At 44.6% G+C, this 27,898-nt stretch overlaps 1 protein-coding gene across 8 annotated transcripts in view; it reads right to left on the reverse strand.

Annotated features, from left to right (window-relative positions):
* Positions 1-27,898, reverse strand: part of PDE8B (phosphodiesterase 8B) — a 164,760-nt gene that overhangs the window by 130,061 nt on the left and 6,801 nt on the right. For 4 of the 8 annotated variants that reach the window (XM_073344170.1, XM_073344169.1, XM_073344172.1 and 1 more), the window contains exon 1: positions 23,928-24,318. The exons of 3 other annotated variants lie outside the window; for them this stretch is intronic. In XM_073344170.1, coding sequence (XP_073200271.1) covers positions 23,928-24,263 — 336 coding nt within the window. In that variant the 5' untranslated portion in view covers positions 24,264-24,318. Of the gene's footprint in view, positions 1-23,927; positions 24,319-24,802; positions 24,824-27,898 lie in introns of those variants that run through there. One more of the 8 variants, XM_073344176.1, reaches the window with a different exon arrangement.

The raw sequence follows: 27,898 nt of genomic DNA on the forward strand, positions 1-27,898 counted from the left end.
GAAACCTGACAATTGGAAAAGATATACAATCTGTCATCAGATGTAGAAGGACATGTGGTGCGATATTTTCCATCATCTCTTGAATCTTTTGCTGTACTTAGGTGAGAGGGGTTTAACTTGAGAAGTTCAGATGAGAAATTAGGCAGTCTTTGTAATGGTAATTGTTTGGGTTTACTTGAATTGTTTACAAGGTAAAATAGCATATTGAGATTATGTGGAAGCTACTAAGGCTAGTACTGCAAGATGACATACTTATCACATTGAATTCAAAATGTATTTATCGGTAGGATCACAAGAAAAATACAGCAGACTATTTTTGACAAGGTTAGGAAAGCTAAATACTTCTCTATTACATTTGATGGCACTCCAGACATCTTCTGAATGGAACAAATATCTCAGGTGTTAAGGTATGTTGAGGTTTCGAAAGGCAGAGCAAAGGTTGTTGAGAGCTTAGTATATTTCATTGATATCCACCCTAAAATAGAGGCGGGTATTACAGAGGTTATTTTAGAGAAGCTGAAAAAAAGATAGTTTAGATACGGCTGATTGCCACAGACAAAGCTATGACAGAGCTAACACGGCTGCAGCATAAAAAGGTGTTCAAAATCCAATTCAGCAGGTAAAATCAATACATGTCTTTCACCCCATGTGCTGCCCACTCATGGTATATTGTTGGAGGAGCTAGTGCAATTATTGCTCCACAAATTCTATTTTTTGGAATTGTTCAAATATCGTATACCCTGTTTTCCTGCTTCGACTAATAATTGGGGTGTGTTGAAAAAGCATATTAATGTTACATAAAAAATGCCAAAGCACAACAAGATGGTCAGCAACAGTAGAGGCAATCCATCCGCTATGAAATAACGTACAGGGTAGTTTTCATACTTTAGACGAGATAAAGGTTTCACATGCCAGAACTTAAGCTAGAAGCGGATAGCTTGCAAACAAATATTTCAGAGATTTCATTTCTTGTTTTGGCCAAGATGTGGTATAATACCTTATCAAAAATGAATGTTGTGAGCAAAAAGTTGCTGAATCCGGATCTTGACAAATAACTTGCAGTTTACTTGGTGGTCTTCCAGTCACTTTTTTGGAATTATGGCCTCTGGGTTTGTTGCATGTAAGGAAGTTGCTGCTTCACAGGCTGAAACATTAGGTGTATCCATGCACTTCAAAGAGAAACAATCTCAAAGGAGGAAACCAATATCAGGCACACTTGCAAAGGATGAAAGGCCATCAGATCTCAAAAGGTTTTTGAATGTGAGGTTTTCAAGTCCATTTTAGACTCAATACTAATACAATTAGATGATAGGAGTGCAAGCGTGATAGACACAGAGAAAGGTTTGCTTTTTGTAACATGCAGGAAACTGAAATGTCGAGGCACATTTGAAACTTAGCAAGCAGCTACCTTGAGGATTTAAACTCAGTTTTGAGAATGAGACTGAGCTTTTCACCAGTTTTTACAAGTGAATCTTTAAGGCTGACTTGGAAACAAAGGCACCCAGTGATCTCCTTAGCTACATTCATAAAAAGTCTTTAGATGGGAGTTTCCCTAACATAGAAACCACACTGTATTTTTGCTGTCTTCCTTTAATCAGGTCTGCTAATGAAAGGAGTTTCAGCAAGCTAAAATTAATCAAGACCTATCTAAGAACGCCCCTTGGGCAGCAAAAGGTTAAGTGCTTTGGCAGTTATTTCTATAGAGAACTCAGAAGCAAGGCCAATGAGATTGCTTTAGAGAAGGCCATGAAGGCCCCTTTGTAAAAGTACTTAGTGGTGATTCCAGGGTTTTTTGCAGTGGGGAGGAGGGGTCCCTGGATTTGAGTCTTTGAATAGGGCTCGAAACACCCTTGGCTTGGCAATGCCTTCCACCCAGGCACTTTTCTCCAATTCTGCTCAGCCCACCCTGGACCAACTAGTGTAATAGAATCATAGAACTGGAAGGGACCTCAAGAGGTCTTCTAGTCGAGTCCCCTGCACTCAAGGCAGGACTAAGTATTATCTAGATCATCCCTAACAGATGTTTGTCTAACCTGCTCTTAAAAATCTCCAATGATGGAGATTCCACAACGTCCATAGGCAATTTATGCCAGTGCTTAACTACCTTGGCAATTAGGAAGTTTATCCTAATGTCCAACCAAAAGCACCATCTGTGCGTGGCACTAGATAGTTGTCTGGGCGAGTTACAGCATTTAGCTTACGGTAGTCCACGCAAAAATGAACCAGAACTACTGGAGATGCCCATGCACAGTCAGAGGGGCAGATTACCTCCATCTGGAGCATATCCTGGATCTCCCGTTCTATAGCAGTTTTGGCTTGAGGAGACTCCCGGTAAGGTTGGACTTTAATTGGGTGAGCATTACCTGTGTCAATGGAGTGGTATGTCTGTTCAGTCAGTCCTGGGGTGGCTGAGAACGTTGGTGCGTAGCTAGTGCACAGCTCCTTGATCTGCTGTCGCTGCATACGCCCAAGGGTCATGGAGAGGTTCACCTCTTCCACGCCACCATCACTTTTCCCTGTGTATTAGACACCTTCAGGCCACTCAGCGTTGTCTCCTCCCTGGGCTGTAAACTGACAAACCTTTAATTCTCTGGAATAAAGGGGCTTTAGAGAATTAATATGGTACACCTTAGGCTTTCGGTTGGAGGTGGGGAATGCTATAATTCACAGCTCCCAGGCGCTCCTGGACCATGAATGGCCCTTCCCATGATGCTTCCATTTCATGGGCCTGGAGCACCTTTAAGACCATGACCTGGTCCCCTACTTTGAAGGAATGCTCTCTGGCATGTTTATCATACCAGGCTTTTTGCTCTTTTTGAGCATCCCTAGGTTTTCTTTAGCAAGGGCTAAAGAGGTTTGGAGGGTGTTTTGTAGGTTGGTTACAAAGTCCAGAATGTTAGTTCCTGGAGAAGGTGTAAACCCCTCCCAATGCTGCTTCACCAACTGTAATGGCTCCTTAACCTCGCAGCCATACACAAGTTCAAATGGTGAAAACCCTAAACTGGAATGTGGTACAGCTCTGTAGGCAAAGAGCAACTGCTGCAACACTAGGTCCCAATCATTGGGAGTGGTCATTTATGAATTTATGTATCATGGCCCCCAAAGTTCCATTAAATTTCTCCACCAGGCCATTTGTTTGATGATGGTAAGGAGTGGCAACCAAGTGATTCACCCCATGAGTTTCCCCAAAGGTTTTCCATAGTTCCTCCCAGGAAATTAGTTCCTGAATCTGTGAGGATGTCAGAGGGCCAACCTACTCTGGCAAAAATGTCTGTTAGTGCCTGGCACACACTTTTAGCCCTGGTGTTGCTTAGAGCTACGGCTTCCAGCCATCAGGTGGCAAAATCCATGAAAGTCAGTATGTACTTTTTTCCTCTGGGTGTCTTTCGGAAAAGGACCCAGAATATCCACAGCTACTCGCTGAAATGGAACTTCAATGATGGAGAGTAGCTGGAGAGGGGCTTTGACCTGGTCTTGGGGTTTTCCCACTTTTTGGCATACCTCACAAGACCGGACACAGGTAGAAACATTCTTGCCCATTCCCTCCCAGTGGAATGACCTCCCCAAACGGTCTTTGGTCCTGTTCACCCCAGCATGGCCACTAGGAATGATCGTGGGCTAAGCTCAAGAGCTTTACCTGGTACTTAGTTGGAACTACCAACTGTCTCTGAGGATGCCAGCCTTCCTGGTGTCCACCAGAAAGAGTTTCCTTGTATAAAAGTTCTCTTTCTACAACAAACCTGGATTGATTAGAAGAGCTGAGAGGCAGTGGGTTGCTCCGTGCTGCCATCCAAGCTCTCTGGAGGCTTTCATCTGCTTTCTGTTTGGTCTGGAACTGTTCCCTTGATACTGGAGACATCAGTTCCTCACTGGATTGTGGACCTAGGTTTGGTGCCTCTGGAAGCGATGTAGGGGATGGGGCTGTTTCCGTTGACTGTGAACCGCTCTCCGCTTGGTGCACTATGTTGGGGTTCAGGCTCCGGCAGAGCCTCTTGTATAGGGTTATGGGCTGCTGCCAGTTCAGGTTCATTGGGCCCTCTGGTGTTGGGGTTGCAAGTACTGGATTCAGTGCAGGCAATGGGTCTGGTGCTGGTTGCTCCGCCGGTTCCAGTTCTGGGACTGGCTCTGTCTGGATCCACTACTGCTGTTGCAGACGTTGGCATGGGGTCCGGGTCCATCACCTCTGACTGGGTCCTGGTAGAAGTTTCCAGAACAGAGCTAGGCATGACGGCTTGCTTAGCCTGGCTGCGGGTGACCATTCCCACCCTCTTGGCTAGCTTCACATGATTGGTCAAGTTTTCCCCCAACAGCATGGGGATGGGATAATCATCATAGAATGCAAAAGTTCACGTTCCTGACCAGCCCTTGTACTGGACAGGCAACTTGGCTGTAGGCAAATTGAAAGAGTTGGACTTGAAGGGCTGAATTGTCACTTGGATCTCTGGGTTGGTTAAATTGGGTTCCACTAAAGAAGCATGGATAGCTGACACTTGTGCTCCGGTGTCCCTCCACGCGGTGACCTTCTTCCCGCCGACACTCACAGTTTCCCTCCGCTCCAAGGGTATCTGGGAGGTATCTTGGAGGTATCTGGGCCTGAGGACCTTTGGTGTGATTCCGGTGCAATGAACTGTAATCTGTGGGGGTTCTTGGGGCAGTTGGCCTTTTCATGCCCCGGCTCGTTACATTTAAAACATTGTCCAGCTGACAGGTCACTGGGGCGAGGTGCGTTTCTGGAGAACGGTGTGGCAGGACGATAAGGTGTCTGGAGTATTTCTTGGTGTGTAGTTGGGGCCTTGGCCTGCCCCCGGTAGTAGGGTGTGGTCTGAAGGTGTCCCTTCTGGTATCCGCTCTGTTTATCCGCGACCAGGGTTGTTCCTCTCTCCTCCCTCCACCCATTTTGTTCCACCTTGCCCCACCTTTCTGGCGGTCTGGGACTGCTCGTATCTATCAGCATAAGAAGCAAGATTTTCTGCTGAGTCCATTTCCTTATCCCATAAACACTGTTTTATTTCCTCCTTGGACATATTCAGGAATTGCTCCTGAGCTATCAAATCACACATTCCATCAAAGCTAGTGACACCCCTTCCTTGGACCCATTTATCTAACAGATCCTTCATCTGGTTTAGATAAGCCACATTACTTAGCCCAGGCCCTCTCTTAAGGGTTTGAAATTTTACTCTGTACGTTTCAGAAGTAATTTGAAATTGCTTTAAAACCAAATCCTTGAACTTATTATAGTCAGAAGCCTCATCAATAGGCATCTTATTGAATATGTCCAGAGCTCTTCCAGTCAATTTTGCGATCAATGTGATCATCTTGCGAGCTTCAGGAATTTTATGGAGAGTGCACAGTCTCTCAAAGGTGAGAAAATATTCAGCAATAGTCGCTCCCATTTGTGGATTGTTGGGGAAGGATTGTTAGGGTTATCCAGTAGACTCCGCTCAGCCGTTACCTTCTCCAACTCCCGTTCATGCTTCCTCTCTTTTTTCTTCTCCTCCATTTCTTTTTCCCTTGCCTCCATAGCTCTCCTCTGGGCAGCCTCTTGGTTTTTTTCTGCCTCTATAGCTCTCCTCTGGGCAGCCTCTTGGTTTTTTTCTGCCTCTTTCACTGCCTCCATAGCTCTCCTGTGGGTAGCCTCTTGGTTGTTTCTGCCTTGGGCTCTGACATGTTTGCCTCTCTGTTTTTAACTAACTTTACAACAGAGAGTTAGAAATAGAACAAACAAACAAAAACTTGGCTTGTCAAAAAAAAATAGGTTGTGCTGTACCCTGATACCTATGTTCTCTGATAGTGATTGTCAGCCTACAGAAAAATCCTTTAAAAAAAAACTAACACCTTTGTCTCCAGGCAAATAAACAGAAAAACCAAATCCTTAGCTAAAACAAAAAAACTCTTCTGAAAAACTTGTGAATTTCCCTGCAGGAGGTTAACTACCCTGCCTTTAGGTAGAGAAAATTCCAGCTCACAAAAGACAAATCCCTTTTGTTATGCTTGTTGCTTTGTCCCCTTTTATAAAACCCTTTAAAATCTTTTAAAATTCTTCTGTGCTTCTGGTGCAAAAAAAAAATCTCAAAATGATTTCAGATTAATCCCACCGCTCTGCCACCATGTCAAGGTTCCTTCCCCACTCTGAACTCTAGGGTACAGATGTGGGGACCTGCATGAAAGACCCCCTAAGCTTATTCTTACCAGCTTAGGTTAAACGCTGCCACCACCAAAGTGTTACACAAAGAACAGGGGAAGTGCCCACTTGGAAACATCTCCCCCCCAAAATACTCCCCCAAGCACTACACCCCCTTTCCTGGGGAAGGCTTGATAAAAATCCTCACCAATTTGCATAGGTTAACACAGACCCAAACCCTTGGATCTTAAGAACAATGAAAAAGCAATTAGGTTCTTAAAAGAGAATTTTAATTAAAGAAAAAGTAAAAGAATCACCTCTGTAAAAATTAGGATGGTAAATACCTTACAGGGTAATCAGATTCAAAACATAGAGAATCCCTCTAGGCAAAACCTTAAGTTACAAAAAGACACAAAACAGGAATATACATTCCATTCAGCACAACTTATTTTATCAGCCATTTAAACAAAACAGAATCTAACGCATATCTAACTAGATTGCTTACTAACTCTTTACAGCAGTTCTGACCTGCATTCCTGCTCTGGTCCAGGCAAAAGCATCACACAGACAGAGATAACCCTCTGCCCCCCACCCCCTTTCCAGCTTTGAAAGTATCTTGTCTCCTCATTGGTCATTTTGGTCAGGTGCAAGCAAGGTTATCTTAGCTTCTTAACCCTTTACAGGTGAAAGGGTTTTTCCTCTGGCCAGGAGGGATTTAAAGGTATTTACCCTTCCCTTTATATTTATGACAGGGGAGCCAGGGGAGGCAGCAGGAGCAAAGGCATATGGGGGGGGGGGTGAGCGAGCGAGCCTGGGAGTGGATTCCATGGCCTTGCAGTTGGAGCCCAGAGCCCTGCAAACAGGGGACAGAGCCCACCATCGTGCAGCCAGAGCCCAAAGCCCCTTGGTCAGCACCTGGGGCTGGAGGAGGCAGCAGGGGCCAGGGGCAATGGTGGGAGTGGTGAGCCTGGGGCCAGAACCTGAAGCCCCACAACTAGAGGCTGCTGCCTGCCACCCCAGGGCTGAAGCTGGAAGCCTGAGCCCCATCACCACATAGACCAGCCTGGCTGCGCCTCTGCCTAGGGGCCAGACATGACGGCCACTTCCAGGAGCAGCGTGGAGCCAGGGCAGGCATGGAGCCCACCTTAACCCTGCTGCACGACTGACCGGGAGCTGCCTGAGGTAAGCGCTGCTCAGCAGGTGCCCCCACCCGGAACCCTCTGCCTGCCCCACGTTGGAACCCCTTCCTGCACCCTACCTCCCTCCCAGACCCCGCACCTCCACCAGCATCCGAAACCACTGACCCAGGTTGGAACCCCCTCCTGCACCCAAAGTCCCTTCCAGAGCCCACACCCCAAAAACCTCCTCCCACACCCCAACCCCCTGCCCCACCCTGGAGCCCCCTCCCACACCCTGAACCCCTCATTTCTGGCTCCACCCTGGAGTCCACACCCTCAGCTGGAGCCCTCACCCCCTCATGCATCCCAACCTCCTGTCCCAGCCCAGTGAAAATGAGTGAGGGTGGGGGAGAGTGAGCAACGGAGGGAGGGGGGCTAGAGTGAGTGGGGGTGGGGCTTCAGAGAAGGGGCAGGGTCTCGGGGAAGGGGCAGAGCAGGGGGCAAGGCAAGGGTGTACGGTTTTGTGCAATTAGAAAGTTGGCAACTCTATGCCCTAGATCAGGGATGGGCAAACTATGGCCCGCAAGCCGCTTCCGGCCCATCAGACATTTTTATCTGGCCCTCAAGCTCCTGCTGGGATGCATGGTCAGGGGCTTGCCCCGCTCTGCCCAGTGCTCCCCAGCCCCCTACTCTCAATTCCCTTGATGAGCACCATCTTCTGGCATGGAGAACCACACTGCACAGGCACGACTTCACCGCACCATTTCTGGGATCAGAACCCGGCTCCTATGAGGCAGCCCCCCACGTGGCAACGCACCCAATCCCCTCCCGGTCTCCTACGGCCCCATCCTTGAGAACCTTGAAAATGCCCAGGGGCTGCACCCATCCCAGCTAGGGTGCCTTTGCCTGTGGCAGTGCCTGGTACAGCCGCCTTGGTGTCACTGCCAGCGGGGCCTCTAGGAGTCCCCAGTACCGCCCCGTGCCACACCCCATGAGTCCCCTCTCCTCCCTCCTTGGTATCATCCCTTATAGAGCCCTCCGTACTACACCCCATAGAGTGCCCCTCCCCCACTGGGCATTCATGGCCCACCATACAATTTCCATAACCAGATGCAGCCCTCAGGCCAAAAAGTTTGCCCATCCCTGACCTAGATAAAGTTCCTTCCAGCTATGAGACGTGAGGCAGGAGTCTTGTGGTGAAAAAGGTTCTATGCTGTTGTTTGGTAAAATGCAGATTGATCTGTTCCCCTTCGCTGCCAAACAATGGCCACTTGATCGGTCATTGCCAGTCAACTTTGGCACCTGGCTAGAGGCATCAGTTTGTCTTTTGTCTTTGAAAAACAGGTTTACTCCCTCTCCACACTTGTCTGGCAAACACATTTCAGTCATAATTTCAGCATATGTTCATATCTTTACATATAATGTTGCTACACACATTTCATTGTGATATTACTGACCAGTGAGTTACTAGTTTTCAAATGGTACCTCACAAGGCATATTCTGCCAGCAATGCCCTCTGGCATGTACATTGGCCAAACCGGACAGTCTCTATGTAAAAGAATAAATGGACACAAATCAGACATCAGGAATGGTAACATACAAAAGCCAGTAGAACATCTCAGTCTCCCTGAACACTCAATAACAGATTTAAAAGTAGCCACTTGAACAAAAAAACTTCAAAAACAGACTTCAAAGAGAAACTATTGAGCTATAATTCATTTGCAAACTTAACACCATCAATTTGGGCTTGAATAGGGACTGGGAGTGGCTGGCTCACTACAAAACGAATTTTCCCTCTCTTGGAATTTTCCCTCTTTCCCGCCTCATCAGTTAATTGGGAGTGGACAGCATCCACCCTGACTAAATTGGCCTTCAACATTAGTTCTCTACTTGTAAGGTAACTCCCTTCTCTTCACGTGCCAATATATATATTTATGCCTGTATCTGTAATTTTCACTCCATGCATCTGAAGAAGTGGGTTTTTTACCCACGAAAGTTTATACCCAAATAAATCCATTAGTCTTTAAGGTGCCACTGGATTCCTCATTGTTTTTGTGGATACAGACTAACACAGCTACCGCTCTGATACTTTGTACAAAGATTATTACAATGGTGTGTAAAGTGTGACTACAGAGGTACATTCAGTAATTCCAGAGGTAATTCGGTAATTCCAGAGGTGACTACAGAGGTAATTCCTGGAAAGGGTTCATGGCTGGAGATACCAAACAGAGACAGGAGTCTCCTTCCTGCCTGGACTTAAGTGCCTAAATCTCTTTGAAGGGCAGGGCTTAGGCCACACTTCCCTCCTCCGTATTTCCCATTGGTTAGTTTAGGCAGCTCCCTACTCAGCCTGCTGGCTTCTGTGGATTCCATTCTTAGGCACCTACCTCCCCCTGGGCTCCTATTTCAGGGTTGTGAATTCTTCTGGGCAATAGGGCACCTAAAAGTTAGGCATGGCAACAATGAGGTTGCTATGCCTAACTCCCTCTGTGGATCTAGCCCTTGGTGCCTAGACAACGTTGTGATATGCCCTTTAGAAATGCACTTAACAGTAATTATTATAAAATAAAGTTGCAATAGAATGAAGATGATTAACACTTGCGTTCAAATGGCTTCCCTTTGTATAGCAATCCCAGACAGAGAGGCTCCTACATCAACAAAGAGAAGGGGGAAAGTTTCCTACATAATTTCCAACTGGCTGAGCTAACAACAGGGTAAGAAGATTCAAAATGATCTTTTTGAAACTAAGGGCTTGAGTCTACATTCACTTACATGATTTTTACACTGGTATAACTGCAATGATTTCAGTTGACCCACTCCAGGCTTAAACTAGTGTGAGAGGAGAATCAGGTCTGAAAAAACAAGTTACAAACAAATTGTAGTTGAACAGGAATGAATTACATTGATGTATGCACACTGGCTGAGAGCACAGTTTGTCCTAAGAAATACATAAGCCTGTCATGAATGAGTAGGAGTAAGGTATGCTATTTTTGCTGTCCCTGAGGGAAAAAAAACATTAACACTTTTTCAGTGCAGAGCCAAGTGACTGACTAAAATCACCGCAATTTTTAAGTTTTTGGAGTCAAATGCTGGCTTCTGTACATATTTTGGGCTGTGCCCTGGGTAGATCCATGAAGGCCAGAGACAGGAAATAATGGCTCCGAACAGACCACAAACTAGCTGTAGAGCAGCTCAATGGTGGGAACTGGAGTATAGTGGATCTGATATCCCCTCCTCCAGCCTGCCTGACACACACAAATACTCTACACACTCAGGCGCAGGGATCTAACACAGAATTCTGCACTGTGCAGCACAGATGGGATGCTCCTCCTGGAATCCTGTACTTTTCCACCCATGCTGTGGAATCAGGCTGGTTCCAGTGTCATCAGGATGCTTTGTGGCCACAGGAGAGGGGGGAAGCACTTGCCCCTCAGTGGCCATGAACCCACGGAATTAGTTTTGGAAAGTCATGGAATGCATCAATTTGTTACAATTTCATTAAAAATGGATTCTGTGTGTTTAAAGAGCTAAGTAATTTAATATTTAAGAGCTCTGCACTGAGGCACTATTAATGAGCACAGTCATCATTAAACTGAAATGGTTTTTGGAAACAGTTGAAGCTCTGCCTTTCCTGCATTCAGAATATAAAATACTTGGCAGCGAGTGGGTGGGCAGATATGTACTGATGTATTTTGAATGATTCTCCAAAATAACTCCCTATTCACAGGGATGTAAATGAAGGTGGGAGTCTAAAGAAATAGTACAACTCTAGTACATTGTGTTCTGTTGTACTGATCATGTGGGTGAGAAAAAGGTCTATAGATATTTGTGTGCTAAAGGCTGGATCAGTGAATAGGCCAGATAGATAACAGTTGAACTGCAAGGAGAAAATGCTTGTACACCTTGGACTAATAGCTCTATCCTGCAAAAAACAGTTATGGCTTTACAGGCTACCTAGACTCCAGAAGGCTGTGCAGCACATCAGCCTATTCAGGAGAAATGATATCCTGCTCTACAGAGCTCCCTTCCTCCCACCACAAATATTTAAAAAAAAAATACCCAAACTTTACATGTCCAGAGTAACAGAATATTTTGAGGTGTGGTGATAGTTCATGTAAATGAGCACCTCATTTTGCACAGCCCATTACCCCAATGAGAGGCCCTAAGAGGAGAGAGGGATGGATCTGGAGCAGCCTGAGGACTGTAAACAAAAACAAAACCCCCTCACTCCCATAACCCTAACATGATGGTGATAGTGTCCAGGCTCCATCTCTTGAGATGTGTAAGACCAGCATACCCCATCACTATACCAGATGGCCTCCCTCAGCTGCAAGATACTTCAGTCATAACCTCCTGTACACACCTAGCCTTCTGGTGGCAAGTAGTAGCAGGCAGTTCAAGAGAAACAGCATTTGCAGTAGATTTGTGAGAGGCAACAGGGGGAAGGAAATCTTTCATGATTCCCAAGACTAAGCTTCATAACAGATGAGTCAGCCTGATAAACTTTGTATTCAAAGTCCTATTAAATAACTATCAGATGTAATAATCACATGTAAGGCCCTTCATTTTCAGTTTTTATTCTGTTTAAAGTTTCCCAGGAATTGATCAGTATTTATTACAAAAGTTTAAAAATGAGTGAAAAATCAGTGAAAAAAAATTAACTTTACAAGTTTCTCAGTAAATATCACTCCCGTCTCCTGTTTTCATTTTTTAAAAACTTTTTAAAAAACCACGTTCTGAAACAGAATCAGATACAGTTTTTCATTTCTGACCCATTTTAGCATGAGAAGTAGTTCACTAATTTATATTTGCTTTGAAAGCTGATATCTATCTCTGCTATCTGCAAAACTGGTAATGTATACGTGGTGGGCATGGAATTGCCAACAGCATGCACACCAGCAATCAAGGCATTCCAGTACTTCTGACCCGGTTCCCTGCTCAGGAAGGAGAGATGGTGGCCCAGGTTACCGAGCCACGATCTCTCCTTTTGGAGCAGGAAGTTGGGTGTCAAGGTTCCTCCCCCACTCTGAACTCTAGGGTACAGATGTGGGGACCTGCATGAAAAACCTCCTAAGCTTATCTTTACCAGCTTAGGTCAAAACTTCCCCAAGGTACAAAATATTCCACCCGTCGTCCTTGGATTGGCCGCTACCACCAAACTAATACTGGTTACTGGGGAAGAGCTGTTTGGACGCGTCTTTCCCCCCCAAAATACTTCCCAAAACCTTGCACTCCACTTCCTGGACAAGGTTTGGTAAAAAGCCTCACCAATTTGCCTAGGTGACTTCAGACCCAGACCCTTGGATCTTAAGAACAATGAACAATCCTCCCAACACTTGCACCCCCCCTTTCCTGGGAAATGTTGGATAAAAAGCCTCACCAATTTGCATAGGTGACCACAGACCCAAACCCTTGGATCTGAGAACAATGAAAAAGCATTCAGTTTCTTACAAGAAGACTTTTAATAAAAATAGAAGTAAATAGAAATAAAGAAATCTCCCCTGTAAAATCAGATGGTAGATATCTTACAGGGTAATTAGATTAAAAAACATAGAGAACCCCTCTAGGCAAAACCTTAAGTTACAATAAAGATACACAGACAGAAATAGTTATTCTATTCAGCACAATTCTTTTCTCAGCCATTTAAAGAAATCATAATCTAACACATACCTAGCTAGATTACTTACTAAAAGTTCTAAGACTCCATTCCTGGTCTATCCCCAGTAAAGACCAGCATATAGACAGACACACAGACCCTTTGTTTCTCTCCCTCCTCCCAGCTTTCGAAAGTATCTTGTCTCCTCATTGGTCATTTTGGTCAGGTGCCAGCGAGGTTACCTTTAGCTTCTTAACCCTTTACAGGTGAGAGGAGCTTTCCCCTGGCCAGGAGGGATTTCAAAGGGGTTTACCCTTCCCTTTATATTTATGACATTGGGTCTTGGACGTTTCCACCACTTCCAAAGTTCAGGTGAAAATCAGAAAAAAATGAACAATAGCTTTTGTAAAAACTGAACATGACAGGGCCTTAATTACAGGCAGTCACTATCAGTCTGTGGCACATTTGAACTAGTCACCTTGAGATGGAAAACTAAAAATCCCCTTAATAAATCACCCAACTTTAGTTACCTCTATGCATAAAGATGATGTTTCCACCAGAGGTCAATTGAAGCTGTTATTAGATTGCAAAATCAATGAGTTATTGGGGGTAGCAAGGCGACTACTAAACTGGCTGAATGGAAGACAGCAGTATACCAGAGGGTCAAACACTTAGGTATGTTTACATGTCCAGCTGGGGGTGTGATTCCTAGACCAAGGAGACATACTCGTGCTAGCTCTCTTCAAGCCAGCGTGCTAAAAATAGAGCATAGGGATGGCAGCGCAAGTGGCAGGAGGAGCTAGCTTGTGTATGCGCACTATTGTGGCTACATTGTATTTTTAGCACATTAGCTGGATAACAGCTAGTATGAGTATGTCACTTCAAGATGGGAAGCACACCCTCCAGATCAAAGTGTAAACATAGCCCTAGTTTTCATCATTACAAAGTCATTCTCCTTCCCACAAAAGTGTTTTTTCAATACACATTAAACTGGACTTCAGATCTTCGCACATTTAATTATAATGTATCTATTTTAACATCCAATAAGGTTGTTATAGGATTTTTTAAAATTATAATTCTGCTATTCTAGTCTTATTTTATTTTTTAAAGTCCAGAAAATATTACTTTTAGTCACCATGACAACACTTCAGAAAAAGAGTTAATTCTGCTGCACTCTGAAACACTTCACATATTATTTCCTAGCAACCACACCGGTACAGAGGGGTAAAAAGACCTTTAATCTAATCTTCCCTAAAAATGATTTAGGAAAAATTACATACATATTAAAGAGAAATCCAATAAAATCATATAGGTTTAACATGTTCCAGAAGTATTTTGTTATGAGAAAACCGTAACAAAGAAAACAGGGCTAGATTTGACTGGTTGAAGTGAAGATATTGACTCCAGAGGTCTTTGGATCAGGCTTTTTCACAATGTTTCTCTAAGCCCTTCTTACAAGTTACCTCCATTGTCTCCCTCCCCACTTCTTTCACATATTGTTCTTAGCCTCTTTCTTGCAGACAGAAAAGCGAACCAGATGCTTACCACTTTCACCACAAGCAATACTGTTATATCAAATGCAATACAGTACAGTAAACCAAAAAGGCATTGTTAAAAGAAAGGTTTTTCAATTTTCTATTCAGAAACTACAAAACTGAACATGTAGATTATTTCATTTTTTAGACCTCAGAATCAATCCCAAGCTCCAGTTGACAATGCTTACCTGTTAATAAGCCTTCTACATGCTAATCTATCATTATGTGACTACTGCGATGCTTCTCCTTTCGTCTCCAACTGACAGGCAGTACAGCCAGTCATGGTTTAAGAATAAGAATATCTATTTCTGCATTCTTAGTACATAATTTTGTGACTGATGAAACTCAGCTAGTATTCCCATAGGGAGAAATAATGGTTCTTCATTTTTCAGATATGCAAGGTTCAAACTGCAGCAGAACTGCACAGCATGGCATACTACAGAGAGAACATGCAAAAAGACTGCACTCTCTGCTTGCCATGGAGCAATATTTAATCTATCAGCTGAGACCCAATCTGTACACCCTGCACTCTTCCCCTAACAGCTCCCAGAGCTGACACTTGAACTTCAAGGGACCAGGAGGAAAGGTCTTTGTTTAATTTCCCTCATAAAAATTCTAGGCTATTGGGGAGAGAAGCCACTTCTGCCTTGACAGTACCAAAAACTAAAGCCAGTCTAAAACACAGTAGATAGTGGCTGAAGTAAAATATCTATCCAGATATCTAACATAGTCCATGGCAGCTAGTCATCCCTTTTGAACCCTTCTTAGATGTTTAGGTGCTACGAGACAGAAAGTTGTGTAGGAGAAGCAGAAGAAGAAGAGAATCCCCTCCATCATTTAGATTAGTCTGAGGCTACTACTATCATGGTGACCTTTCACACTGTTCTTGTGATACTGTGAAGTAGGCGCACCAGAGAAAACGCATGCCAAAGAAATCTGTCCTGGGGATGGCAGAAACATCCACAAATGCTGCTCCTGGGCCTGGATAGTTACTGCTATCTACTTAGGTCAACAAGTTAATGTCTAGAGCAACCCAGGAGTCTGTGATCATGTAGACTATTTCTGGAAACACGGTATGTCCTTTGAGAAGAGCAGATACTACTTAAGTCTGTCTGCCAGGATGTTTTGTTTTCTTGTTAAGTGTCTGATTTGTATTTTCTTGAGATACTGTTTCATCCAGGCCATAACAGGGCTTCTAGCCACAGACTTCCCTGTCTAGTGTTGCTTCTCACAAAAAACTACAGTATTTTTTGGAATTCACCTATACCACATGAAGTCTGGCATACGAGAGCAAAATCTGTGCAGAGCCTTTCTTATTGTACTCATTTATAGAAGGTGGTTACAGATTTGAAGCCTTGGCTATTTGGTGTCCCCTACATGCTTAGAATTTTCCAGGCCAAGCCTGATAATAGAGCAGCTCTAAGAAGATTGCTATCCTATGTCCCTCAGGCTCAGGATTGTAACACTCCTTGTGTTACCATCATTTTTCAGTTTATTCCAAGAACGTTGCTGATACCTTTGCTATCCAAGGGCACACTCAAGAGGACTGTCAGGCCATTACAGACCATACTTAGTGGCGAAACCATGATTCCCATGATGTAATGCAACATGAAGAAGGAGGTTGCTTCTACAAATGGCTGTCTTGAGTGACTCAGATTTCACCTTCAAGGAGGCTTTCCCCCTGTATCTGGCCTCTCTGTGCTATGAGAACTCTAGCTGCATACAGTGAGTGGAATAGCAGCCATCAGAACAGCAGTATAATGAAAAAGAAAAGAAACTTTTCTAAGAGCTCTACTATCAATCTCTTTGTTCAAATTGTCTCAGGCAAGATGTTGCTTTATGGAGTTGAATATTTCTCTAGGTGCAAGGCAGTGCTCCACGTTAGACCCCGTTAGAATGTCTCAGAAGCAAAGAATACCATATCCATTTGGAAGGACCATGAAGGAAGAGGAAGCCTGAAGAACTGCACCTCCCCATGGGCTTGTGGACTTAACATCTCTCTCAGTGCTCAGGTTTCTCAAGGCTCTCCAAAACCCTCTCCTCCTCAGATTCATGTTTTTCATTCATTCCTTTTTCTTTGAGAACAGGAAAGGCAGACCATAGGACACTAAGAAGCTCAGTGGGAATCAACTTCCTCAGCAGAGTTAACATAGTTACTGGTCTGATAAAACAGGAGGGTATGGTCCCTGTATTTCTTTCCCTTTCTGGGCCATGTTTCAAATGAGCTGTTTTCATAAAAGTAAATCTAGGATTTTAACAAAGAATTTGAAGACTCCATCAAGAACTGCTTCTGCTGTGATTGTCATCCAGGAAACAAAGAAAAACCTGGAGTAAAGTTCACAACAAAGACAAATGGCAAGAGAAAAGAAACCCTACTGGCTCTCCTTTCTGTCAAATAGAAAAGTAGAAAACTACTGGACATCAGTAGAAAACTAATGGACGGTAGAACCTTTTAAAGTTCGATCCTTAGGCCAGCAAGGTTAGGTTTAAAATTAACTGAATTTAAAATCTGCAAAATTAATAGATTTAACCACTTGATACTTTAAAAATACGGAATTTCTAAACTAACATTTTAAGTAAATACATTGCTATAACATCTGCAATTTGTAAATGTATTTTTAACTTCTTTACAATTAAGTCCTAATTAGCAAATATAGATAAACAGTTCTTTTACAAGTATGGTTATACTCTCTCAGATATCTAATAGACATGAGTTTCTGACAAAAATAATTTTTAAACTTCTACTTTTGTTATTTTCTTCAGCTTACTTAAAGAATTGTTTTAATGAATGTTTGAACAAGAGTTTTCACTGGGCAGTTTTTTGCATTATCTTTTCTACAGAATTTTTTTAACAATATTACCATCTTTTAGTAAAAGTGTCATCTTCCTGATGAGGTGTAAAATAGAAGACCTGACCATTTCTTGTAACTGAAGCTTCCATAGCACTTTGCATAAGAATCGAATTGTTAACTCAAGGCCAACTTTTCTCTCGATCTGATATTCTTTACTTCTATGATATTTTTTATTAAAGTGTTGTGGAATGTTGCTGTACACAACCCAGAACTGTCTGCATTTGAGTGATAGGTGAAGTGATCCCTTCTTTGTCCTATGTACAGGAAGTTGGTGTCATTATTTAATATTTGTAAAATGTTTGGATATCCTCAAATGAAAGATTTGCTATAGATTTGCAAAGTATTATTACCAATATGAATATATGTCAAGCAGAAGCTTCACTTAAGCAATGAGAATTTTGAAATGTAACACTAATCTTTAAGGGAAAGAATGCATGCTTACTTAGGCCATGTCTACACTATAAACTTTGGTGACTAAAGTTACATCAGCATAAAGCCCCCACAATTGGTATATCGCTCATGCCCCTGACTGTTGTCTCCTTGTGTGGATGCTGTGTGTACTCCCTAGGAGTGCTTGTGATGGTACACAGCGTGGTGCACCAAGGGCGAGTATCCCTTTAGTGTGCAACTCATCCTCATCCAGTGCACTGTTTTCTGGCAAATTTTGGCAATGCGTGGTGAGGCAGAAACAAGTCATGCAGGATGATGGGAAGCCAGCGGTCAAGTTCCAATCGTGCAACTTTCTCCATCCCCATATACCATTCAAATCGCATTATTTTCACACCTTTTTTTAAAAAAATCCTACATGGCACTTTTCACTGTCTGCCGTCTCTGACAAAAGCATGGAGCCTACACAGCTATGTCATGTGCATTGCAAATACAGGACAAACTGTCCTCCAGTATTTGCCCAGCTGCAGGAAGAACCGCAGCAGCAGGGGACATGACAATTTTGTAGAGGACAGAAAGCTGTGGGACATAGTGAAAACCAATTCAAGACTGTTGGGGGCATTCACAGAGCTGCTTCAGATGGTGGAGCACTGCTTCTGGGCCTGAGAAATGAGCACTGACTTGTAGGATTGCATCGTAATGCATGTTTGGGATGATAAGCAGTGGCTGCAGAACTTTTGGATATGAAAGGCCACATTTCTGGATCTGTGTGCCAAGCTCGCACCAAATCGCCAGCACAGGGACACCAGAATGAGAGCTGCACTGACAGTTGAGAAGCAAGTGATCACACTGTGGAAGCTCTTAATGCTGGATTGCTACCAGACAGTAGGAAATCATTTTGGAGTTGGAAATCCAGAGTAGGGGCCATTGTCATGCAAGGGTGTAGGGCCATTAATAATCTTCTGCTGTGTAGGACTGCGATTCTGGTAACATACCAGATGTAATGGATGGATTTGAAGCAGTGGGGTCCCCAAACTGCAGATGGCCCTGTTTTGCCAACAACCCACCTTGCCAGAGAATACACCAACAGAAAGAGCTACATCTCTCTGGATATGCAAGCACTGGTGGACTACCAGGGAAGTTTCATCTATGTCAATATCGATTGATCAGAGAGGGTGCATGATGCTTGCATCTTTAAGAACACAGGACTGTTCAGAAAGCTGCAAGCAGGGACTTTCTTTTCTGACCAGCGGATCACCACTGGCAATGCTGAAATACTAACAGTGATCCTGGGGGACCCAGTCTACCTCTAGCTACCCTGGCTTATGAAGCAGTGCACCAGCCACCTCAACAGCACCAAGGAAAGATTCAACTAATGTCTCAGCAGGTGCAACATGACAGCTGAATGTGGTTTTGGGAGGTCCAAGAGACTCACTAGATTGGATCTCAGTGAGAAAAATATCCCAAAGCTTAGATTTGCCTGTTGTGTCCTGCTTATCTGTGAGGCAAAAGGGGAAAAATTGCTGCTGGGGTGGAGGTGGAACAGCTGTCTGCTGAGTTTCAACAATCAAACACAAGGGCTATTAAAAGAGCTCAACAAGGAGCTATATGGGAGAGGCAGGCCTTGAAAGAGCACTTTGACAATCAGCCACAGTAATATGGTGTGGTGGATTGTGTTCTACCTGGCTATGCAGTTTTGGGTGCTGTTAGGAATTCTGTGGTGCCTAGTATACATTTATGAACATAACACTATCTGTTAATGCACCTATTAATTTTGCAGTGCTTGCCGTACATTTATAATTATTAAACTGTGTTTGTTGCTGATTCTATGAGTTCTGACGCCCTGAACAATAACAAGTAGTGAGTGTTTTTTAATTAGTGCTAGACATTCTGCAGCATATGTTGTGAAGTAATAAAGAGAAATTATTTTCCAAAAAATAGATTTTCATTGCGTATCAAAACCAGTGCAAAAAAACAAAACCAAACTCAATGTGCAATTAAAAAGCAAATACAATTAAAACTTCCACAATAAATTAAGGGAACAGATTCTAACAAGGGGAAAGAACAGTCTTGTTCATTTCAGTTAATTTTGGCTACACATAAAGCAACAAGTCTCTCAAGGGCAGGGCATGTGAAGCTGTGGTTGTCCTCAATGTCCCCTGGGATGGAGTTGGAGGATTAGGGATGCGGCCCCTAGCGTCACATGGAAAGTTGGGGGGTGTCAGGAAGTGCTAAAATGGAGTTCTCTATTGACTGCAAAAGGAGGTGAGCCTATGATTGTTGAACCTGTAGGTCAACAAGACTCTTCAGCCATTTTTGTTTGCTGCCAGAGAAGCCCCATTATGCCCTGATGCATCTCCCTCTCTGACTCCTCGGCCTGTCTCTTGTCCGCTCTTTGCTTCTTCATCCTGTCTGAAATATTCACCCTCCAGGCCTTCTGTTCACAGTCCAATGCAATGCTGGCTTGCAGGATCTCAAAGAACCTCTTCCTGAGTCCTCTTTTTTCCCCTCCTTATCTGGCCAAAGTGCTCAGTGGGTGTGGAGGGGGAACAGCTAAAACACACCAAAGTATCCTTCCTTGTGTATATATAGTCAGAATCAGAAAGCAAAAGTTTCAGAACTCCCTTCCCTAGCTCCCCTAAAGTGTGACACATGCTTATTGACATTTCAGCTTTTGGAGAGCCTGTGCATACCGCCGCTCACAGCTCCAGCCATGGTGACAACAGCCCAGCAAGGTCATGGGTTGGAATGAGGAGGGAATTGTTGGGTTTCGTGAAACAATAAAATTTCAGCCCTTATTTCCATGTGTATCACTGTAGGGCAATGGCCCTGAGCATTGGCACTATTTTTCACAGGTGGTGGTGATTTTGGCTGATACCCTCACTCTGAGGGTAACAAAGGCACAGAGTATAGCCCATGTTGGCATCCTGAAGCCACGTGGGCCCATAGGCACCTGTTTACTGCAATGGTGCCAGCTGAAGAAATCGCAGACTGATGTGTCTTACTGCAAAGGAAGAAATAAGGCTGCCATCTCAAGAAACTTTTGGGAGAGGATTGCAGTGTATCTCCATGAAAGTTTCATTGAGATCTCTCAGGATGATTCAAGGGAGATCCCGGTGTACATAAACAAACTGCTCTGCGTGGCCCCACCTAATTGTACAGGGGAACGAAAAGCAGATGACAACAATACCTCTGTTTGTTGTACCGCTACTTCTAGTTCGAGCAAATTAATGAAAATTCATTACCTGTGTCCTGCTACACTGGGGTCATGCACCACCCATACATTTAAACATGGTAGTGAAAAATGCATTCACACACTTACCTGAGATTCCTGCCCAGGGTTGGCATAAGTACCCTGAATAACTAACAGACTTGAATGCTTGAGGGTGATGAAGACTAGAACATTTTGTTAAAAAGTAAGTGGGGAAATGTATTTTTATAACCATTGTCTCACTCATAATGAGCCACAGATTATTTGGACTTAAATCAAGTTTATGCATGACATTTTAAACAATAACAATCAGTCTTTGTTACCTTTTGTTTGAATTACTTTGAGTTGAAAACATACTGTGGGTAAACTTCTCTTTTAATGTCAGTTGTATATTGTGATGATGCAATTACATTGATCAACTTGAAAGTGTTTTATAAACAACCTGATATGCAAATGATCCACACTGAAGTGTGGCCACCTTAGGCAAGCAATGCATTAACCAGGAGCTGCAATATACAACTGTTTAGGACAGAATGTAAAGACAGAGGAAACAGCAATGGAAAGGTAGGTAGAACTACATAGTACATAGTTATCCAAACTGGAATTTGATGAAGACATCAGGGTTAACCTGCCTACTAATGCTATATATAAATGAATCTATTTTCTTTTCCTAAAGATAACAACTCAGACCACAATGGAGATGCTGCATTCCTGATAATATATTGAACCAAGAGTTATAATAGTTAAAACAATGGGCAGTTGAATATAAACAGACCATTTGCCAAAATTCTGAATATTTTTTCTTTGTTTTACCTGCATCTACCAACACAGAACTACAGTATTATGCTTTTAATTTTTTTCTGTAACCAGGTCGGAATTGAACAGTGTTTTGTATGGGTAATAATTCTGTAATATCCAACCTCACTTTAGTCACAGAATGTAAAATATGTACAAGTGTGGGATTATTTCTCTGGCATACTTTTATAGAATATAGTGACAAAAGTTAAAGGGAAATTTAAATTTGGCCCAAAATTTAAATGCTGTAAAAACAAGATTTTATAAAATCTAAAAATAACAGAAATATTCTCACTTTTTAAACATTTCAATGAAAACAGTTCTTTTCAAGTAAATGAACATTCATCTGCAGTGTCTGAATCCAAAACATTGCAGAACCAAGAACCTAAAAGTCAAACTGACTTCATTGATTTTCATTGTTTATGCTGAGAGAAATGTAAAAAACTAGCAGAACATAAGTTATGAAAAATAAATTGCATTTTTAAAATACATGTATTTGTAATAGCCAAAGGTGTTATTGGTAACATAGGTAAAGGAATGTATTTGTTTATAACATATGTTTTTTAATCAATATTGTCCCTTTAAAGAGACACCAATTTGAAACCAAGACACCTTTTTGAGCGAGAGAGTTAAAAGCAGTATGGAGAATTGTATCAGTCCCAAGTTTTGTAGATTTTACAGTCACATTTTCTTATCCTTTAAAATGCTTTTCTCCCATGTTGCTGCGTGAAACACCCATACAAACAACGGGGGACACTGACTAACTAGCTATTGCCCCAATTCTGCTCCCACTGAAGTCAATAACAAACACCCATTCATTCTAAGGGTGCAGGATCAGCCCCTCTGTGATGGAAACAATTAAACTAAATATACACAGAATGCTATGAAATGTATACAGCAAGCAAATATACCATGGGAAATTATTTTCCCTGTAATCTCTTTCACTATGAAGCTTATGTGTTTCAAGTGAAAAGATTCCAGACAGAAGTGTGATTTTTTAAGTTCATGGTGTCTCTTTAATTTCTAAGTTATGTGTACTGCCACACCATTACAGTATGAGAAGGTAACTAAAATTAAACTGCACCACTATTTTGACTGTGTCCAGTCTCCAAATAAATTTGTTAGTCTCAAAGGTGCCACAAGTCCTCCTAACCTTTTGAGTGTGATGACACCATGAACTAGTAATTCCTACAGACCTTTCATGGCTATGAAGAGAAAATGCCAGGCCACTTGAATATTAGTTAATCAAAGACTATTCCTAAAAGCCAAACCAAACAAAATACAAAAGGAAAAAAACCCAAGGAAAACCACATTATATAATAAGCCTCATAACTACTACATCTAAGTTGTAACACTCCACATGCAGATTGCTGCAATGCATACCTTAACCACTGATGGCTGGAATCCAGCCACAGACTTCCAGCGAATGACTCCTACAGACTAAAGCCATCTGTTGAACCACTTCACCAACTACTACTAGCCGTACTATAGCCATGTCTGCCAAAATGTACTTACTTATGCATTCATGTCTATTTGGGTGATTTTTTTTCTATTTGGAGTGGACTGCCTAGGTGCTGGAACTAAGGGTGCTGCCGCACCCCCTAGCTTGATGTGGTTTCCATTATACAGAGGGTTTACAGTTTGGTTCAATGGCTCTCAGCACCCTCACTATAGAAATTGTTCCAGTACCCTGGTTGAATGTTAAAACTGAGTATTAGTCCTAGTAAAATAAGTCAGCCGAGGGATGGGGGAAACATGCCTTTAGAATGAGAATCCTCGCTGTGACTCTGCCTGGCTTTATTAAATCTCGCCCCGCGCCCTACACACCCACCCACCGGTATGCAGCCAGAAGCTTTTGGAGGGATCGCAAGGCTGACATACACCCATCGCCCTCTGGAAAGCTACTGCCCGCACAGGCGGCCCACGTGCATCCGGGGCGCGTGCCGCTTCTCCCCGCTGCGCTCCATGTGCCGAGAAAACCGAGCTCCCGGGGTCCCCAGCCCGCGCCCGCCTTCGGCCAGCGCCTCTGCGCCGACTCGGTGCCCGGCCGGAGGGGTTGGGATCCTCTGCTGCTGGCGCGAGGCCGTGGCCACCAAGGCAACGGCGCCCGGCGGCTGCACCCTCCCGGGCGCATCTCTCCGCAGCGCCGGGCGGCGCTTCCTCGGCTCGCCGGAGCGGGGCAGCTCTACCAGCCAAGCCCCGGCGCGGCCGGCCGCCCCCTGCGGGCCAAGGGGAGGAGGGGGCAGACCCCACCCGGCCCCCGGCCAGCGAGCGCGCCGCACCCGGCACCTGGGCCCGCCCCCCGCCTTTACCTTGACACTGGCGTGGCTGGTCTGGGTCTCCGCCTCGGTGCTGCTGCAGCAGCGGCGCGCCCCAGCCCGGCCGGCGGCCGCGGGGGTGGCGGGCTCCCTGCGCTGCTGGCGGCGCGGGCCGGGGCCGGGGCCGGGGCCGGGCGGCGGCGGGCGGCTCTGGTAGGCGAGCACCGAGGGGATGGAGTCGGCCGCGTCGGTCCTGACGAAGAGGCCGTGCAGGGTGGCGGCGGTGCCCTGCGAGAGGGCGGCGGTCTGGTGGGGGGAGGTGGACTCGTCCGAGTCCCGGCAGTAGATCACGCCGCTCTGCGAGACGTGGATGCTGGGCGCGCAGCCCATCCCGCTCCCCCCGCCGGCCGCCCGGCCGGCCCCGAGCCACCAGCGCGGCGCGCTCCGCACCCAGCCCAGCCGCAGCCCGCTCGGCCCCGGGCGGCTAGGGGGCCGCCGCCGCCGCCCCTGTGCCGCTGTGCCTCGGGCACCGCCCGCCGCCGAGCCGCCGCTCGCTGCCTGTGGCGCTCGCCGTGCCGCTCCCTCCCATTTATCTCCTCGCTCGCCCGCCGCTGCCTCCCCGGCCCCCTCCTGCGGGGCTCGCGGCGGCCCCTCTTCTCCGCACAGCCACAGGGGAGCGAGGCGGCCGCTCCCCCCGGCGGGGCATCTCGCCCCCCCCCGCCCAGCTGTTCGCCGCTCCCAGGAGCCCGCCGGCCGCCGCTCCCGCGCCGCGAGCCTGGGGTCACTTGTGGCGGCGGCCGGAGGTGCCTGTCTAGCTCCCCGGCGCGCCCCTCCCGCCCCGTTAATCGAAACCGGGCTCTGATTCAATCCGGTGTCTCCCAATTTCCCCCATGCACCGGCCCAGAGCCTGCATCCACGGGTCAGGCTACCTCTTCATCTGCAGATTAGCACCCAGTGCACCACAATACAGAAAGCCCGGCTTTGCGGCGTCTCTTGCTCAGCTTTCTTGTGCTCTTTGATTTCAGTTTCACCTTCCAACCCCCCACCCCAGATCCCCCTGGAGTCTCTTCCTAACCCTTTCTCTGCAGCTGTGACAGCCCCCTTGCCCCTGGGCTCTGCTCCCCAGCCCGCACTACCGAGAGGACTTTAATGAGCCCAAATGCTCGGTGCTTCTCTTGAACTCCTGCTCCCTGCTGCTGCCCAGCCACTGCATCCTGGTGGTGATGCAAAACAAGAAGGCGTTGTCTCCTTGGCAGATCTCCCTCCCCACTTTTTGTATTCTTTCTTTCCCCACCTCCACTCTTACTACACCTGCTGCTACTGGTGCCCTTGGCAGCATTAGTGCGCTGGGACTGTCCTCAGAGCAGCTGCAAATAAGATAGTAGGGAGCGGGAATGTACGTTAGACCTGTCTGTCCCTCTTCAGCATCAATTTATTAACCCTGTTTGTATAGTTTCGCTGGACTAGATAACAGGCAAAAAGCACCTCAGTCAGGACAGAGAGCAATTTGTTTGCTAGGACTGTTATGTATATAAACCTTTTCACCCCTCTGTAGCAGATTTGTTCTAAAATGGACCAAGGGAAAGTCCTATTTTAGAGAATCAGATTTTGTAGTACTGGTCAGAATATTCATAATAAGATTAAAGTAGTTTGCAAGATTCAAAATGGACCTATTTCTCATTAAAAATATTATTCAAATCATTTTGGTAAGCAAAAAAAAATCCCATAATGATTTCATTAACATTTTAGTACAAATTTCAATCATAAAAGGCATAAACATGAAGAATGTAGAAAAACTCAACAGGTTTTTGGTGTTTTTTTTTTTTGGCAAATAAGTTTTAAAAAAGCAAAACAAAAACAAAGGCTATTTTTCTGTTTTAAAAAAACCTGAATTCCAAACATTTTAATGAACTGATATCTTGGCCTGTGCATCTGCCACCTCCTCTGGCATCCATGCTATAATAACCAAAATAAGGCCCTAATCCTGGGAAGGATTTGTAGAAATGATTAATCTTATGCACTGTGAGTAATTTCCTTAATCTCAAGTAAGGTCAATGACCTGTGTAAATCTTTGTAGGACTGAGGTTTAAATCACTTGATTTCGAATGGTGAGTTTATAGAATTTATGAGTGTCACCCTAGTGGTTTTCTTACTGCCTAATAAAGCTTTAATCTGCCGCTAATCAAAAATTGACAAAACTTCTCAAGACCTTTTCATTCACACATAAGGTCAGAAGGGACTAATGTGATCACCTAATCTGACCTCCCAATGTAATAAAATCCATAAAATTTCCCCAAAATAATTTCTGTTAGAACTAGAGCAAATCTTTTGGGTGAAAAAAACACATATCTAATCTTGATTTTAAAATTGCCAGTGATGGAGAATACACTATAACCCTTGGTAAATTTTGTCAATGTAATTACCCACACTGTTAAAAATGTATGCCTCATTTCCAGTCTGAATTTGTCTAGCTTCAACTTCCAGCCGTAGGAGGTGTGTATAAGAGGCTGGGGGAGGCTAAGCTTCCCAAAAAAAGGCTGGCCATGCAGGATGGCAAATACTGTGGATGCAGCGCAGGTCACCTCCTTTTGGAGGCGCTCCGGCCAGCCACCTTTGGAGTGCCGGAAACATCCTAGAAGTGGGGGGAGCCACCAGTGCCTGAACCATGGCCCCACCCACACTCTGCCCCAAGACCTCACCCCCACTCAGTCTCTTCCCCCGAGGCTCCACTCTTGCTCTGCCTCTTCTCCCAAGGCCTCCTCCCACCTACTGCTTGCTCCTCTTTCCCAGAAAGCAGTGAGGGGCAGGTAGGCCGGGCCTTGGGGAAAGAGGCAGAGAGGAGCGAGCAGCAGGCGGGGGGAGGCCTAGGGGGAAACAGCGAAGAGGAGTGGGCAGAGTGGGGGTGGGGTTTTAGGGGAAGAGGCAAAGTGGGGGTCAAGCCTTGGGGCAGGCCCATGGTCCAGGCACTAGTGGCCCCCCACACTTCTAGGGAGCTTCCGGCACTCACATGTAAGCCTCCCCAGATGGAAGACTCACGAGCTGCCTATACGTTCAGCCATTGGATCTTGTTATATCTTTGTCTGCTAGATTGAAGAGACAATTATCAAATTTCTGTTCTCTGTGTAGGTGTGTACTTACAGCTTGAGATCAAATCACCCCTTAACCTACTCTTTGTTAAGCTAAATAGTTTGAGCTCCTGGAGTCTCTCATTATAAGACATGTTTTCCAATCCTTTAAGCGTTCTTGTGACTCTTTTCTTAACCCTCTCTAATTTATCAATATCTTTTGAATATTGGACACAGTATTCCAGCACTGGTTGCAGTTGTACGAAATACAGAGGTGATATAATCTCTCCACTTCTACTTGAGAGTCCTCTGTTTAATTCTCCTTAGAATGATAGCTAAAGTTTGAACATACTGTTTCCACAAATCTGACTTCTTTTCAACTGTTGTTATAATTCTAGAAACAGGGAAGTATTATTAATGCAAGAATTATGGTACAGTATGCTAGAGACAACTGGTTTGATTGTACTGAAAAAGCCCCTTTTTATTTCATTTCTTAAATACTGTAGAATGTAATATAAATAAGGTGTGTACATGGATAGTCTTGGAGACTGAATTCTGCTGTTTATTCACAACCAGATAAAGCATATGTGAGCAGTAGCAGTGGGAGCTTCCCAACAAGATGCTTTCACCTAAAGGGTTGATCTGTATGCAGATTCACTCAGTCTTAGGCCTCTGTTGCTGCTGAGACTGCCAACATGTGAGGATGATTGTGGCAATGAAGACTCTTGTTCACTAAGAATGGGACTGAGACCATCAACTGATTTCACAAAGGCCACTAAAACTGCTGTTAGACCATTTCTGGTTACTATTGACCTATGTTGGATTTGGCAATCAAATCCATTACAAAGTATTGATTTTTCAATAGACCTACATAAACAAACTCCACAAACTGAGTCTTAGCTCATATGCTATGTATGCTGCATGTCTGGTTTTTGCACTGTGCCACCATATTCTGATGAT

Source organism: Lepidochelys kempii, chromosome 5 (genome assembly GCF_965140265.1).
Source record: "Lepidochelys kempii isolate rLepKem1 chromosome 5, rLepKem1.hap2, whole genome shotgun sequence".
Lineage (NCBI taxonomy): Eukaryota > Metazoa > Chordata > Testudines > Cheloniidae > Lepidochelys > Lepidochelys kempii.